Genomic DNA, 14,921 nt, shown 5'->3' with positions numbered 1-14,921 from the left:
TCGAAAAAGAAAATGGTTGTTTTTTGTTGTTTTTTTTTTATCAACTAAAATAGATTATGCATACTGATTTTGGGATAATAATAATTATCTATTATGTTACAAACATGCCACAAGAAACAAATGCTTAAATTAGAAAGTCAAGTCAACTGTTTCGGTAATATTATAAATTTCATATATTTTTTTTAATTTCTATTTTATTATATTTATTTTATTTTTATTTCATTTAGACATATTTGTCTTCTTTTTTCTCTTTTCATACCTTCCAAACGATGTTACATAATAAAATGATTCAAAATTGACTTCATCATTGAACCCGTACAACAAACAATTGGTTTTTTGTGCTGAATAAGTGAGTACAATATCATTTATTTTAGACTTTTACACTAATCATATGAGCTATGGGTTTTAAAAAGTTAAGTGACCATATCTTAAATCCACTAATGCCAATATATATATATATATATATATATATATATATATATATATATATATATATATATATATATATATATATATATATATATTAATGCAAATACAAACAACTATTTCATGTAAAATACTTACCAATTTAATGCATTCACATTTTACTTTTATTTTGAATTTCAGAATTCACAACTAAGCGTTTTGTGAACGCATTTAACTTTGATTTTAAAAAAATGAAAGAAGCGTTCCTTTTTATTTATCAAATGTGTAGATATACCAGTAAAGTAAGGCTAGCGAAAAATTACGAACATTTTTTTTCCAACCGAATAAGCACTTCTTTGAAGTAAGAGAAGAACGAGTCCCACATATTTTTGACACTCTGGTCGGTTTGTACGGATCTTATCACACAAGGCCAAAGGTCCTTACATCAACATGAAGATATAGTGTATGTTGTTGTGGTTTATATCAGCAGATGTGAACGAAAAAGAAATCTTTTTCCTTTGAAAAACACCACTGCCTTCTCCGGTGTTATTACAACTGTTTTGAACCTTGAATTGTTATGAATAGAGTGCTAATGACATATAAAGACATAAACACATTCTGTGATTTAATTGAAGGCCTATACGTTTTGTTTTATAGGGGATGGTCACGATGGTATGGTATGGTAGTTTATTACATTACATTATTTGTAACCAAATATAAGACACGAGTTTTGTTTACATTACAACGAATTCCTACCTCGGCATCTCGCTTGTATCATGATTTCTCATGAAAATCATTTTAAATGCACAAGTAAACCATTTTAATCATCAAAATTCAAAAACAAAATTGATCGCAAACCCTGTTGTCTAGATCCCTTCGAGTCTGGAATTTGGGTTCTTCCGATTAACAAAGCAAGGAAGGGCGTCTTTATCGTTCCATCCCTGACATCCCTTTATTGCCCACACATCAAAGTCATGGCAACTTCCTCTCATGTAGTGCCGATAACTGACTAAGCTGGAAACAGCTTATTCTATGAGCCAGGCACTTTCTTTCAACATTATTTTGATTTTTTTAAAAATATCTTCTTTAGTTATTACTAACTGCAGCCATGGATTTAATTTTAGTCTGCGATGAATTATTTACTTTGAATAACACCTAAGTGATTGTTTGAACTATATTAAGGTCAGAATAATATAGAGAAGCGTTTTATAATGTATGGCGCCTGCTACCATTTTACAATATTATGATGAATTTATAATTTTTTTTAATTTCATTGATGATTGGCTTGAGTGGTATTCCGATATCTGTTAAACATTTAAAATTAGAAACGTATGGTTCATCAAATTTTTTAGCATTAGATAACATTATAATTCATTTATTATTATTTCATCCATATTCATTTGCATAACTTCTTTTTCGTGCTGAATAAAATCTCATTCATGATATTTAATTGTAGTTTCACTGCTGTGAAAATATCCGATTACAGTGGATTTGTTGAAAAGAAAACTTTTCCATATATTTATTTCAATACTTTTTAATTGACCAGTATATGTACTAATTAGGAGGATTAATAAAAGTGGTGGAAGTAAAAACCTGGGAAAGAGCATAATATAGTACGCAATTTATTAATATGGTATATGTTAAAAATCTGATATCATATCATGAGTACAAAAGACATTTTTTAAATACATGCATGCAGGTAAAAACAATTTCGAAAAAATCTCTGATTTTACCAATTTCCAGACTTTCGTAAAAATTTAAAAGTTAAGATATTCTCTTGCAGGAACCGAACCTGGGTCAAGTATCTTTGCTATAAATATTCGGTATTGTTTCGAATATCCTTAACACTGTCTATTCCCCGAATCAAATCTGCCGCTTTTTCTGCTATCATAATGGTGGGGGCATTGGTATTTCCGGAAGTGACATGGCGCATAACGGATGCGTCTACAACTCGTAGATTGCTGATACCTTTCACTCTAAAAAAATATCAACAGTGTTCTAAATTTAAATAAATAAAACGTCGCACTTTCAATATTTTCATTAAAATATAAACATGTATATGTCAGTTTTGTGTGATTTGTTGTTTGTTTCCAATAAGGATAAATACAGAAAAACACCTAAGTTGTGGATCGACTACGGCAGTGTCGTCGTTGTTATTTCCCATTCTGCACGTAGAAGTCGGATGGTAGAGAGTGTTCATATAATGTCTTAATCTACATATCCAGTACTCATCAGAAGGGTAGGGCAGGGAGTTACAGGGTGGGTAGTACTCTTGGTAAGGGTCAGATGGCGAGGCACCCACGGATCTAAACGCCGTGGTGTTGGCTAATCGCATCATTTTCTGTATTCCTGAAAATAAGGAGTGTTTCTTAGTTTTTCCTCTAATAATTTATCTTTTTAAATTGAATATCCAGTAAAACACTGTTGTGAATATAATTACTACCAATCATTTAACGATGATATTGTACATAATAACTCCCTTTAAATCATCGCCTCATTTAAATGACATTCTTATTGAAATCTGAAACAAATTAAACTTCCGCCTTTACGAGACATCGTCTTATCAATAAAAATAATGCAAATGTCAACTTTGTTTAGGATATAATAAAACGTTTCATTATTGTAATTTATTACATCAGATATTATTTATAACGTTACAAACGGGAAGTATAGGTAAACAGTTTAAAAGGGCATGGTCACGATTTTGGTCAAATAATTATTTTTCCATTTTTATCATTTACATCATTTTTTTGTGTGAGGCATTTCTATTTGTCAACTAAAATTTTAGTGTCAGTTGTCTCATTAAAAGAGAGATAGAGAGGTCAAAATTCTTTGTCATGTAAACAAAGCTTTGTTGACCTTTTGAATGTTGAAGTAAAAAGTCAAGCTTTGGACCCGAAATGAATGTAATAAACGCTAGGAACTATTTATTTTTGCTGAAAACAAATTGAAACAGAGGGAAATAAGCTTGTGAAAGAAATTGAACCAATGTTAACAAAAAATGGGCACGAGTCTTATTTACACGACAGAGAATTGTGAGCTATGTATCTTGCTTATAACTCTACGACTGACGCTCAAATTTTGGTTGATCATTAGAAATGCATTTGTAGAGCACTATAAACACTAAAAATAGAAAAATGAAATTTAAGCAACATCGTGACCATGCCCCTTTAAACCAAAATAGCCTTATTATACACGTCAGACTGTTTTCACTTGACGAAATGTAATCGGGAAAATAACCGTTCAACAATCTTGCTGGATATATTTCTGATGGTATTCTTTTTAAGGTCTAATATACTTTAAAAAAATGATAAGATTATAACTTTTGGATTTATTAAAGTTTAACCCTATCCCGTGTGGTAGAATGGTAAACAGTTGCGAATATCGGGTATAGATTCATGGGCGGGTTTGTAGTTTTAAACTGAAGTGCCGTAAAAACTGTCAAGATCATGAGAATGGGGATTTAAACAATATCTTTCTATGAAATATTTGGTGCACATTGTTTAAAAACTTTTGTATTATAGAACTGAAGATAAACCAAATGCTACAGATTTTTTGCAATATCTGTCGTTTTATTGTAAAAAAATATGTTGTATATAATTAAACAATTACGTTAAAAACAGATGAAAACAGTGCCTTAAAAAACACATTTTTCATGTTCTCTCAAAAAAACAATTGTGGCGTTTGATGAATGATTTACCAACAATCAATAGTATCCTTAAAGAATCTTCCTGTTTTCTTTTGGTAAACTTATTTGTAATAATTTAAAGCAATGACTAATTACCTTTTAAGAAATTAGTTATATCATCCGGGTGATCCAGATAGTTAGGATCTATGAGAGGCGGATCAAAAGGGTCTGTACTCTGGAGTCGGATTGTTCCTCTACTTTTTGGCTGAAGAAGTATGTTTGTAGTAAAGAATATTCCTCCGGATTCTTCTAATATTCTTTTTAAAGAACTTTGAACACCATCTCTTATCTTAACCGACAAAAATAGAAAAGAAATAAGAACACTTGACGGATAATTATGCCAGTGCCAAGGTGGCATTTTTGCACCCGCTTAAGATGCAGTTTCGGGAAAATCCATGTATACCAAATGGTAGACCATTCTCTAGAGAGTATATAGCCACTTTTGTTTTCAGTGTGTTTCACCTGACAGGTGAGATATTTACCTTTTAGAATTAATATCCCATAGGAAAATGATAATTCCCATCGGAGAATTGATTCTCCTACAGGAAATATTAACAATCCTACAGGATATTTAAAGAGTCCTATAAAAATTATATTTCCTATAGGAGAATGGTATTTCCTGTAGGAATTTGCTTCAGACATGTGTTTTTCCTATAGGATATTAAGTTTTCCTATCGGATTTTATCAAATCCTATCGGAATTGAAATTCCGATAGGAAGTTCTTGTATTCCGATGGGAAATTTAAAATTACCTAGAGGAATATTGTTTTTCCTATGGGAAAAATTATTTTCCAATAGGAACTTATTTTTGAAAGGTAAATATCTCACCTGACATGTGAGGTACAATGATAACAAAAGTGGATGTTAACTCTTTAAGCAATGGTCTATCATATTGCATATTTGAATTTTTCGATATATGCAGCTTAAGCGGGTGCAAAAATGCCACCTTGGCACTGGCATAATTATCCAGCACAGTGTTCAAATACCATTGTTTTCACAAAACAGGTCATTGGTCAACATTCGTTCTTGGATCAAAAATGAATAATTGATACTCAAGAAGTTAACTTTTGTTACATGTACTTTATCAATGCAAAGTCATGTCAACATGCACAACAGTTTACTTTCATATTTTTCCTCAAACTCATGCACAATCATTTTAAATTACCTTTAACTTGAATGTTTTCCAATTTAACAAACTGAGCAACTGTATTGAATTCATTAATAGCAAAGCAACAACACCCCCCCCCCTCCCCCCCAAAAATAAATTAAAACGGTCATGCTATTAGAGAGAATGATTCTAGATAATTATACCTGGAATGATTTTCTCAACAATTATTAAAACACCATGTCTACCTATTGAACAAATATCAACGATCTAATAAAGTGTCATTTGTGGCTTAACTGAAATGATTAACAAATGTATGGACGAAGTGCAGAACTAATGAAACATACAACACTTGCTATTAAGTCATGTATAGATCATAAAAAAGATCGCTTAACAGTCTAGATAATAGAACAAAATCAATAATGAAAGTGAAACGGCCATAACTGTTCAACAATATACTTGTATTCTAAAGAGTGTATGTACATGCATATATTACCTTTGGATTCAAGTTTTCCATTTTAGGAAACTCGTGTGCGAAAAATGATACAACAGGGACACTATAAAATGTAACTTGGAAGTAAGGAGGTTCAATCTTGTCATTTCCAAAAAATGCATCTGCCTCTAAATGTGTCTTTGCAAAGGGTCCTGAGTAAATGAAATGATTAAGTATTTTATAGGGAAGTGCTGGTATCATCAAATAGATATATCATACATTGAATTTTAAAATGTATTTTCCGTACGGGTATAAAATCGCAATTTTCCTAATATGTGTAAGAAATGTATCAGAATTAATGTATCAGAGTAAGTGCAAATAATACAAATAATACCAGATCTGAATAGTTGGTACTGCAAGTGGGACCACATTGATGGACTGGAACCAGAGGAAGAGTTGTCTCGGAACAACAAGAAGAGCATTGTATGGTCCTCTAAGTTATTACCTACAGGTAAGTCTGCTTCTACTGGAATCTGTTATTTGTAGTTTTGCATGATTTGTATTCAACTCGCTGTGTTTTTTTTTCTATCATTGCGCCTTGGCAAGGGGATAGAAAACACACAACGAGTTGGAAGAAATTCATATACCATCACAAATCATGAGAAATCCTTTTAATCACATGCTTTACCACGCCTCTTGTTCAACCTCAATTTTTTTCTGTAAACATTTTTCATTATCACTTACAGCAATGTTATAACATGTTATATATCTGTAATTTATATATATGACATTTTTTTTTCAAATCGTTTACTTTACAATTCTGTATAATGTTTTGCATTTTATGAGGCGGTATTCATGGTCGGAGCGTGTTAAAATCTTTATAAAAAATATATTTCTTCGGTCCTATATCAACTCATAACATTTAAATAGGATTCTTTATCATTTTCAGGTCCCAACCATAGTGATCAACTAATTATATTAAAAAATGATTCCTTTTTTCTTCATTCAAATTTACCTTTAAAGCTGAAAGATGTTCTTTTGGCCCGATTCCTGACAGCATAAGAAGCTGGGGACTGTTAACGGCACCACCAGAAATGATGACTTCTTTGTTGGCCTTGACCACGTGTTTAACATTGTCTTTAATGAAAGAAATCCCAGCAGCTTTTTTGTTTTCTCTCAGGATCTAAAGCATTGTGCAGGTAATATTGTTATACAAAGCACAAATAACATTTACCAGAAAATTTAAGTTTGGAAATTTCAATTAACAATTTTGTTTGTATAAATCAGTGTATTTGTAAAAATATTTGCATACCAAACACGTTTTTAAAAAACATTTTTTTTAAATAAACTAGAATTTGACCCCTGCGAGCACGGGTTGACTCTATATATGATATCGGACATTTACGAAATAGATACATCGACACACCGTATTGTTGACATTTATATAACAAAGCCCACAATAATACTATTGATTTCACTACACTCTCCTTAGAATAATCTGTGTCTTGGGACAGACCTTCACCATAGATAAAATGCCTCCCATAATACCCGTAATGAAGCAGAAAATTGCAGAATTGCTCAGAAACGATTTTGAGAAAATTAATGGAGTTGGGTTGAAAATAACAGTCAAATTAATAATAACAGTCCATTTTCAAATAAAAATTCATCTAAAAATTTGGAACTTTCGGGATTTTTTTTTTTGTAAATGCACTTTGTTAGAGTTATCTTCCGTGTTTTCTTCAATTAAGAAAATATACAACTTTTGCAAATTTGCAATAAAGATTTACACGTATTTGTATTATCGTTTCTTAGTTTATCCATGCACATGTGTTATTGTGGAAACGTAAACTATTTCTCTCGGTATTTAGCGGTAATGAGCATGCGCAAAATTCTAAAATTCAAAAATTCCAGATGATATCCTGAATTTTTTGAGAAATTTTCAATAATTTTTAGTAAGCGAAGCTTGATTGAGAAAAAATAAGAACAAATTGGTAATCTTCAAGTACCAATAATGTTTAAAGGACTGTATTCTTCCAATATGTCGGTATTAAAAACTGAAAATTTGAGCCTTTTTTTCAATATATATAGTAGTATATATTTTTTCACATTAAGTCAAAATTGTTTTATCGTGTATACCTGCTGTGGTCAATGGATAATTTGCAAGAACCCCGTGAACTGATTTAAATTACTCTTATTAAAAATATACGAATATTTTTAAATTTCAATATACCACAAGATACATGTACCTTTGTAACATAAGAGTCTGTAGACACGTGGAGATTAGGACGATTCATGGCGGGTCTTAGAAAAGCTTTGGCTGTACTCCATCTCTCACCCTTACTGACCGTTTCCTGGCCATAACAGAAACCTAATTAATTTTCAAAACAATAAGATAAATTAGGTGAATATTTAATAATACACAGAAACAATATAAAGACGGTTTCAGATATGTGTATTTTACTGTTGAGGTACATGTATAGTATATAGTTACCTATTTATGTATAATACCTGTTTGAGACTCCCCATTACAGTCCAGAGTCTGGTATCCTAGCTCCTCCATACCCCGTTTGAACACTCGGTCACTGAGAGAAGTCGCTACCCCAGAACTCACGACAACAGGCCCACCTCGTCCATGGTAACCTAGAAACAAAAAGCATGTGTAATATATCAAGACCAAACAATAGGGAGTCAAAAGATAAAATGATTCTTCATTTGCATCTAGCATAAGTTTGATATTTTGTTTGAGAATTTAAGAACATCTAGCCTATGTTTTATTTAACAATAAAACAATTCCCTATATATAACAAATTGCGTAACGAGTGCTAGATAGAAAATGTCGTTGTTTTTGTCAACGAATTTTAATGAATTGCAAGATAGACTAGAATACTTGAGCTGGAAAGGTCTGATATTTGTATGTCCTCTGATTTGATAAAGTAAGGTAGGACATCTTTGTAGCTCCACCCCTGACACCCCTCTTTTGCCCATCCGTCAAAGTCATGGCGACTCCCCCTAATGTAGTGCAGATGGCTGATGGAGCTTGTACCACCAAGTACCTTTCCTCTGGGCCAGATACTTCTCTGTGATCAGAATTTAACTTATAGCTCATTGATCTCCTCGTCAAAAAAGAAAAACAGTTTTGATAATTGACAAAAATATTCTATGTATTGTAACCAATAACGCGAACTGAACTTTTTTATGGAATGAAGTAAGTGATATACATTCATTCTGATAAAAACAAATGCAAGAGGAAAATTCGTTGAAATGGATATCAAGATACTTACAATGTATATTCAAACTTACACAGTCCGTTGCATGAAACTATGAACCATCGATTTAGTTACCAATATTTTCTCAACATTTTATCTTTTATCTATCTGCCTTTGTGTTATCAAATTACAAGTTGTTTTTCCTATATACGAACCTGTTCTTTTAATCCCATTGAGGATTTTTTCTGGGGCACGGTTTTAAATGCCCAATCTTGTTTTGAATTTATTAATTTCCATATAGCAACAGGTATATGCATAACTGCATTTTCTTCTTCGGAACCCCCGGCTTCTACAATAAGCACTCTAGAAACCAAGTCTTCTGAAAGTCTGTTGGCTAGGACACATCCAGCTGATCCTGCCCCAACTGTCAGGACAAAAACAACCCTTATATTCACAAGACAGAGCAATAAAATGTATACTTTTTGGGAGTTGATTTTAATCAACTCTCCTATGCAGTTACTCTGGCAAACTGAAACTGAAACAGTGTTTGGACCTAAGCACAAATCGTCACCGCTGACAAGAGTTAGTTCTTGAAAATAATCGATACATTCGATGTAATGTACGCTGAAGAATTTTTTTTAAACAGGAAACTTATTTATAAATACCTAAGAAATAGTTAGATTTTAAATAGTACGAACAATTTAGAAGTTTTTTGCATTCGTATGTATTCCTAAGCCAGAGTTCAATATAGTCTCGTTCAACCATCGTCTGTCTCCGTACATCTCCGACAAGCAGAGAGTCCGTCTATATTTAGAGGTCGCATCATCAAGCCATCACGTGACCTGGTATCTCTTACTTGTCGGAGATTAACAGAGACAGCCGAGCATCTGGTTGAACGAGACTAGAGTTCATTATTGGTTGGATCCATACACTTTTTGAAATATTTCGAATAATGATACATAATTTGATGAAATCAATTCTATTTTACACATGATTCATAAGAGGTTTTCTTGTCGGAAAAGTCCGAGGATCCATATTATAAAAATGTGCGTAATTCAAATAGAGATTATAAACTACTTGCCAAGCAAAATAACATATCGTTGATTTTAAGATAAAAAATAATCGATGAAATAAACTCCCGTCAGTACTTTGATTTAAATATTGGTAGATACCCCAAGTTAGCCCCTTCTTCTTTCAGTTAGCTACGAATTAAAATGGTTCTTTGTTTATAATGTAGAAATAAATTATTTAATAACGTAGAATATTCTTACCTATAATAAAGTCGTAGGTTTCATTTAAAACCATGTTATCATCTTTACTGGCCAATTTGAGTTGATATAGATAAAAATAAAGCAAAATCCCCAAAACAGCAGCTAAGACAGCCCTTAAAAGTGCCATGTCTGCAAAACTATTGAAATGGAAATGATTTTGGACAATTGAATTTCGGAAAGATAAACAGCAGCTAAGACAGCCCTTAAAAGTGCCATGTCTGCAAAACTATTGAAATGGAAATGATTTTGGACAATTGAATTTCGGAAAGATAACATTCACAATCTTAAACGTTCACAGTTCCAGAGCATTCTTTGTCGTAAATTACATGCAAAGTTATAAAGGCTTCTTAAATTAAAAACATACAATTGTTGAAATATTTTCTAACTTTTTAAAAAACAAATATTTAACCACAATTGAAAGGCATGGTAATGTTTGCCTTTAAAAACACACATTAGGTTTAGCAAGGTATGAAAGTATTGAACGCACTTGAAAATTGCTCTGGCGCTTTAAAAGTTTAATTTCTTTTTATCAAATTCTATTAAAGACAAAAATTATCTCCTATAGAAAACTAAAAGTTGGAATCAAATTCGACTTACTTAATAGTCTCCTTTTTACTGTTTATATGAACGATGGAACAAATGATTAATTACAAAGTCCTCAAGATTTCAAACAGAAGTTAAATGCGTGTTGTTTTGGTATCTTAGCTATTTAGCTTTTATTAAAATACGCTACTAAATAACTACTTATATATATCATATAGCTTAGATATATATACATCTTATATATCATTGGCTTAAAATACTATACCGGCTGTCTCTGTAAATTCCCCACAAACCACCGAGCGTCTAGACGAATGAGACCAGAATATGTAATTTTGTATGAGTTGTAGAGTCTATCATATTCGATCCATTTGGTTAACACTTCTATTTCGGTTTGCTTCATAATAAGATATGAACATCTTTCAAAAACGTATTTGCAATCAATATTGTTTAAGGACATTGCAAAATTACGCACGTAATGACTTGGTATAGCATTGGCGGATGAGGTGTTTTAAATAACAAGTGAATTCAAGAATACTTACAAACGTTAGTCACTTGTTTTAAGACTTAAGATTGAATTCATGTTCATTTTCTCAAACCGTTCCAAAAACGTAATCTTGCCACGTTTTTAAGCAATGACGTTAGCGTAACAAACAGCTGAACTCAACAAATTGACAACAAATTATGAGAATTTTATGCTTTTTGCATTGACAGAGCCAACCGATTTTAATTTATTTCCAAAAAGTATTTCACACACTTAATTTAAGAAAAGTTTTGTTATTTTGTCTCGGTTGCTTATTCAAGTAACGTTGTCGACATGCAATTACAGATATGTTTAATACAAAATAATATCAAGTGTAAATCACCGACACAGCCGATGTTCAAGCCTATTTTTTGCGGATAAATGTTGACGTGATCACATTGTTAAATTTTTATGTCACAGGTTGAAGCAGAGGATGGAATGTGTATGTTTTGTTGTGAAGTTACTTTGGGACCAAGCTATTAAGGTAAGCTTTACTTTTTTATTTACAATTTTTATAAGAAATAAGTAGTTATTTACCGCGTTAATCTTGCCTCAGGGCTCTAGATTCTCTATCCGTATTGGTAATTCATTGGTAATTCTATGCATTTTAGTTTTAATTAAACATGTAACGATAATCGTTGAAAGATATTTGGTTCTTTTAAATCCATAACTAATCATAAAAAATTATTAATTTCCCAAAAACACAAGCATTACTTAAGTAAAAACACAACTCGGAAATTTAACGAAAAATTCACATTAACCATTTCATGTGAATTTCTAGTTAAAAAGTAGTGGTGTGAAAATTGAATAAAAATCTTATAAACTTTCGCGCGAGTTTTACGTGAAGTAATTTCATGCAAATAAAAAAAAAACCCAATAAGAAATTTATATCACGACCTTGAAGCTATTAAGACAGAAAAGATCGATATTACCGAATTGGCAGTTTTTATCATGGTTTTATTTTATTATATTAATATATCATAATCTATTAATTGTATGCAAATAAATAGATCAGATAATTATAATAAAAATTCGACTAATGGGTACTTATGATATTAGATGTCAGCGATGTCTGTTTATTTTGAAGTACTTCTTGCCTTGTGGAACCCCTTCCCCTTTTTATGGTTGTGTCGTCCCCCTAAAGATACATACAGTTATGATGATAAGCTCCTTTGCGCTCCATTTTTCGCATTACACCCGCTTTGCTGAATAGGCCTCACTATTTTAGTAGATGATTTTGTGAACAAACCTAAGTAATGACTAAGTGTTGCTGATTTTTAGAAAAAAAAACACCACAGAAAGCTTGACGAATAAACCGGATAATTCAGTATCTGATCTATTTAGCCACAGTGAATGTCTGAAAACCAAATTAAACATCGTCACACTAACAAACGTATGTACGGGTACAACTACCTCAGCTTTCTGATAAGACAGCAATTTGCGAGTAATTTCTAAACTTTGGATTTATCACGATTGCGCTAACACACACTGTCTGATAACTTTACCTTCAAACTCTGCATCGTCGCCATTAAATTAATATATGCTGAATAAAGTTGTGTAGTTAGGTGCAGGCATGCATATCCTTTTTATAAATACTAGTAAGGGACAGACTTATACGAAATCATAACAAGCAAAAAGAAAAAACCCAAGGAAAACATTTTTTCAGAAAGTTTTAAAAATCGTAATGCGGGGTTTGGGGGATGGGTTATGAAATTTTCTTTATAACTTTTGGTTCGAAAATTTTAAGCTAAATTGCTCTTCTCAGTCTTTGATAACAGATTGATTATAAAATAACAAGGCGGGGTCATACAATTGACTGCATTGTCGAATGCTGTTTACCTGACAGATGCATTTTATCGCAAATAAACTTTATAACTAATCAGATCAGTAACGAACTGTCAAGTACAATACACTACTGTGAAGGACCCTCCTTCCCAACTCTCTGCATGCAGAATGCAACACGTTGATTATGACGTCGTTTTTTATCTAACAACGAACATAATTCAATAGATGGTATAATTTACTAACACTCGGTGAAAATATCACTTTTCCGAGATTGGTACTTAAAAACAGCTGTTGTTTCTACTTTTAGAAACTGCTTTAAACGAGTATGAATGCCTGGGACCCTAATATGGAAATTCCAAGGAAATTTAAAGTTATGCAGGGATATGAATGTATTTATAACTAGATTCAAATGTCGTTTATGAAAACTGGATTTTTTTCAAAGAAGGGTAATATAACAGCTGTCGTTTCTACTTTTAGAAACTGCTATAAACGAGTATGAATATCTTTTTCAAGCTGATTTGTCTATATTCTTTTTCATTTTAAGCATAAGTAAACAGTTTCTAATATTAAACAAAATCTTTTCAGGTCTAAAACTGGAATTTTTCACTTCAACATAAAATGTTAACAAAAGCTTTGTTTACATAGCAAAGAATTGTAAGCTCTGTAACTCGATTAAAACTCAACGGATGATACTCAAATTTTAGTTGCCTATTAAAAATGCCTTACTGAAGCATTGTAAACATTTCTTCTCCCTCGCCAATTTATTTTTTGTTGTTCAAAATAGCAGCCTTCACTTTCCCGCACATTGCTTTACGTTATGCTTAATGTTAACACAGTAGCAATCTTCAATTCATTGTTTATTAACAGTTTTCTGATAGACATTAAATGATGAACGTTTTTTAAAAATTATATTTTTGTTTTTTAGAACTATTATCAAAAATTTTGAAAACTCACCATGCGGATTCTGATTTCATCAGTTTTCATTGCCTCGTTTTCTTCATTAACCTGCTTCAATACTGTATTTGGCAGGCTTGAGAGGCAGCTTGGTCCCCATCTTCATCCTGGACTGCTGGTGGATGGCCTTGGAATTTCCGGAGGATATGAAATCTTGAGACACTTTATGGGCAGCAGGGTACTGTTTGCAAAGTTTTCGGGATTTTTTCTTTAGTGATCATGGGTGCAATGCAAAATCACTTTCATTCTCTGTGTCAGTATCATCATACTTGGGATTTGGAATTTGAAGTAAAAAAAAAGTACAAAGAAAAACAGTTAATATTAAACATATATAATATACAAAAGCTGATAATGATTAAGCAATCCTAAAAAAATGCACTTATTTTATTATTGATAATTAATTTTATTTAATCATTTCATAAATATACTAGTTTAACTTACTGGTTTGGTACATAATTCTCAAAAAAAATGTCTTACTTCGTAAAGCTCAGCAGCATATCCTACCAAAACTGCCTTTTTCCTTTGAAGTAGATCTGAAATTATTCTAGAAGCACTCCCGTACATCACTAACCGCGACACGGGGACAAGCTCCACCTCGTTGGTGTCTGTAAATTCAACGATTTCATAGTCTCCTTTGAAAATTAAAAGCATTTCATTGAATAGTTTGTAAAAAAAAAAAAAAGAATTAAATGTAAATAAATGAATCACATTCAATCATGAAAGTTTATGGGAAGACCACTTTGTGGTCACTTAGATATAGTATCAAATAACATTTGGTCTCAATGTCTTCTTACTTGGCATCATTTAAATGCTTCAAATAGCTGACATATTTTTTTTATTCCAAGAGTCATGGAAAATTATGTGACTTAAAAAACACTCTTTTCTCTGTATTATTCCGTCCAATTTGCACACATGGATCCTTTTTTATTCGGGCTTTTTGTAAATTTCATGTCTTGACTTTTTAACCGGGTTTTTCAACGGAAAAATCCAGTTATTAAAATGGTGAAAATGG

At 31.9% G+C, this 14,921-nt stretch overlaps 1 protein-coding gene across 3 annotated transcripts; it reads right to left on the bottom strand.

Annotated features, from left to right (window-relative positions):
• Nucleotides 1-2,014: 2,014 nt before the first annotated feature.
• On the bottom strand, nt 2,015-14,529 carry LOC128184815 (alcohol dehydrogenase [acceptor]-like). Of its 3 annotated transcripts, XM_052854411.1 has the most exons (12): nt 14,351-14,529; nt 13,910-14,177; nt 9,052-9,260; nt 8,518-8,707; nt 8,139-8,270; nt 7,877-7,998; nt 6,646-6,813; nt 6,025-6,163; nt 5,694-5,842; nt 4,190-4,382; nt 2,523-2,754; nt 2,015-2,381 (listed from the first exon to the last, which is right to left on the bottom strand). In XM_052854411.1, exons 3-12 carry the CDS (start codon nt 9,151-9,153, stop codon nt 2,216-2,218), a joined length of 1,593 nt encoding a protein of 530 aa, XP_052710371.1. In that variant the 5' UTR covers nt 9,154-9,260; nt 13,910-14,177; nt 14,351-14,529; the 3' UTR covers nt 2,015-2,215. The 3 variants fall into 3 exon arrangements, with proteins under 3 accessions (XP_052710371.1, XP_052710372.1, XP_052710369.1); XM_052854412.1 differs by lacking the exon at nt 14,351-14,529 and having other exon boundaries at nt 13,910-14,258; XM_052854409.1 differs by lacking the exons at nt 13,910-14,177; nt 14,351-14,529 and adding an exon at nt 10,108-10,234.
• Between the last annotated feature and the right edge of the window lie 392 nt (nt 14,530-14,921).

This window comes from Crassostrea angulata, chromosome 5, assembly GCF_025612915.1.
Source record: "Crassostrea angulata isolate pt1a10 chromosome 5, ASM2561291v2, whole genome shotgun sequence".
Classification (NCBI taxonomy): Eukaryota; Metazoa; Mollusca; class Bivalvia; order Ostreida; family Ostreidae; genus Magallana; species Magallana angulata.
Note: the sequence above shows the minus strand (reverse complement) of the source record. Positions and strands in the feature narration are given on the sequence as shown.

Coding starts and splice junctions, on each gene's coding strand:
- LOC128184815 (XM_052854409.1), bottom strand. CDS start 10,234: ATGGCACTTTTAAGGGCTGTCTTAGCTGCTGTTTTGGGGATTTTGCTT. Junction 6,164..6,645: donor AACATCTTTCAGCTTTAAAG/GTAAATTTGAAT, acceptor TACAAATAACAG/ATTCCAGTAGAAGCAGACTT. Junction 4,383..5,693: donor TGGAAAACTTGAATCCAAAG/GTAATATATGCA, acceptor TTGTCGGTTAAG/ATAAGAGATGGTGTTCAAAG.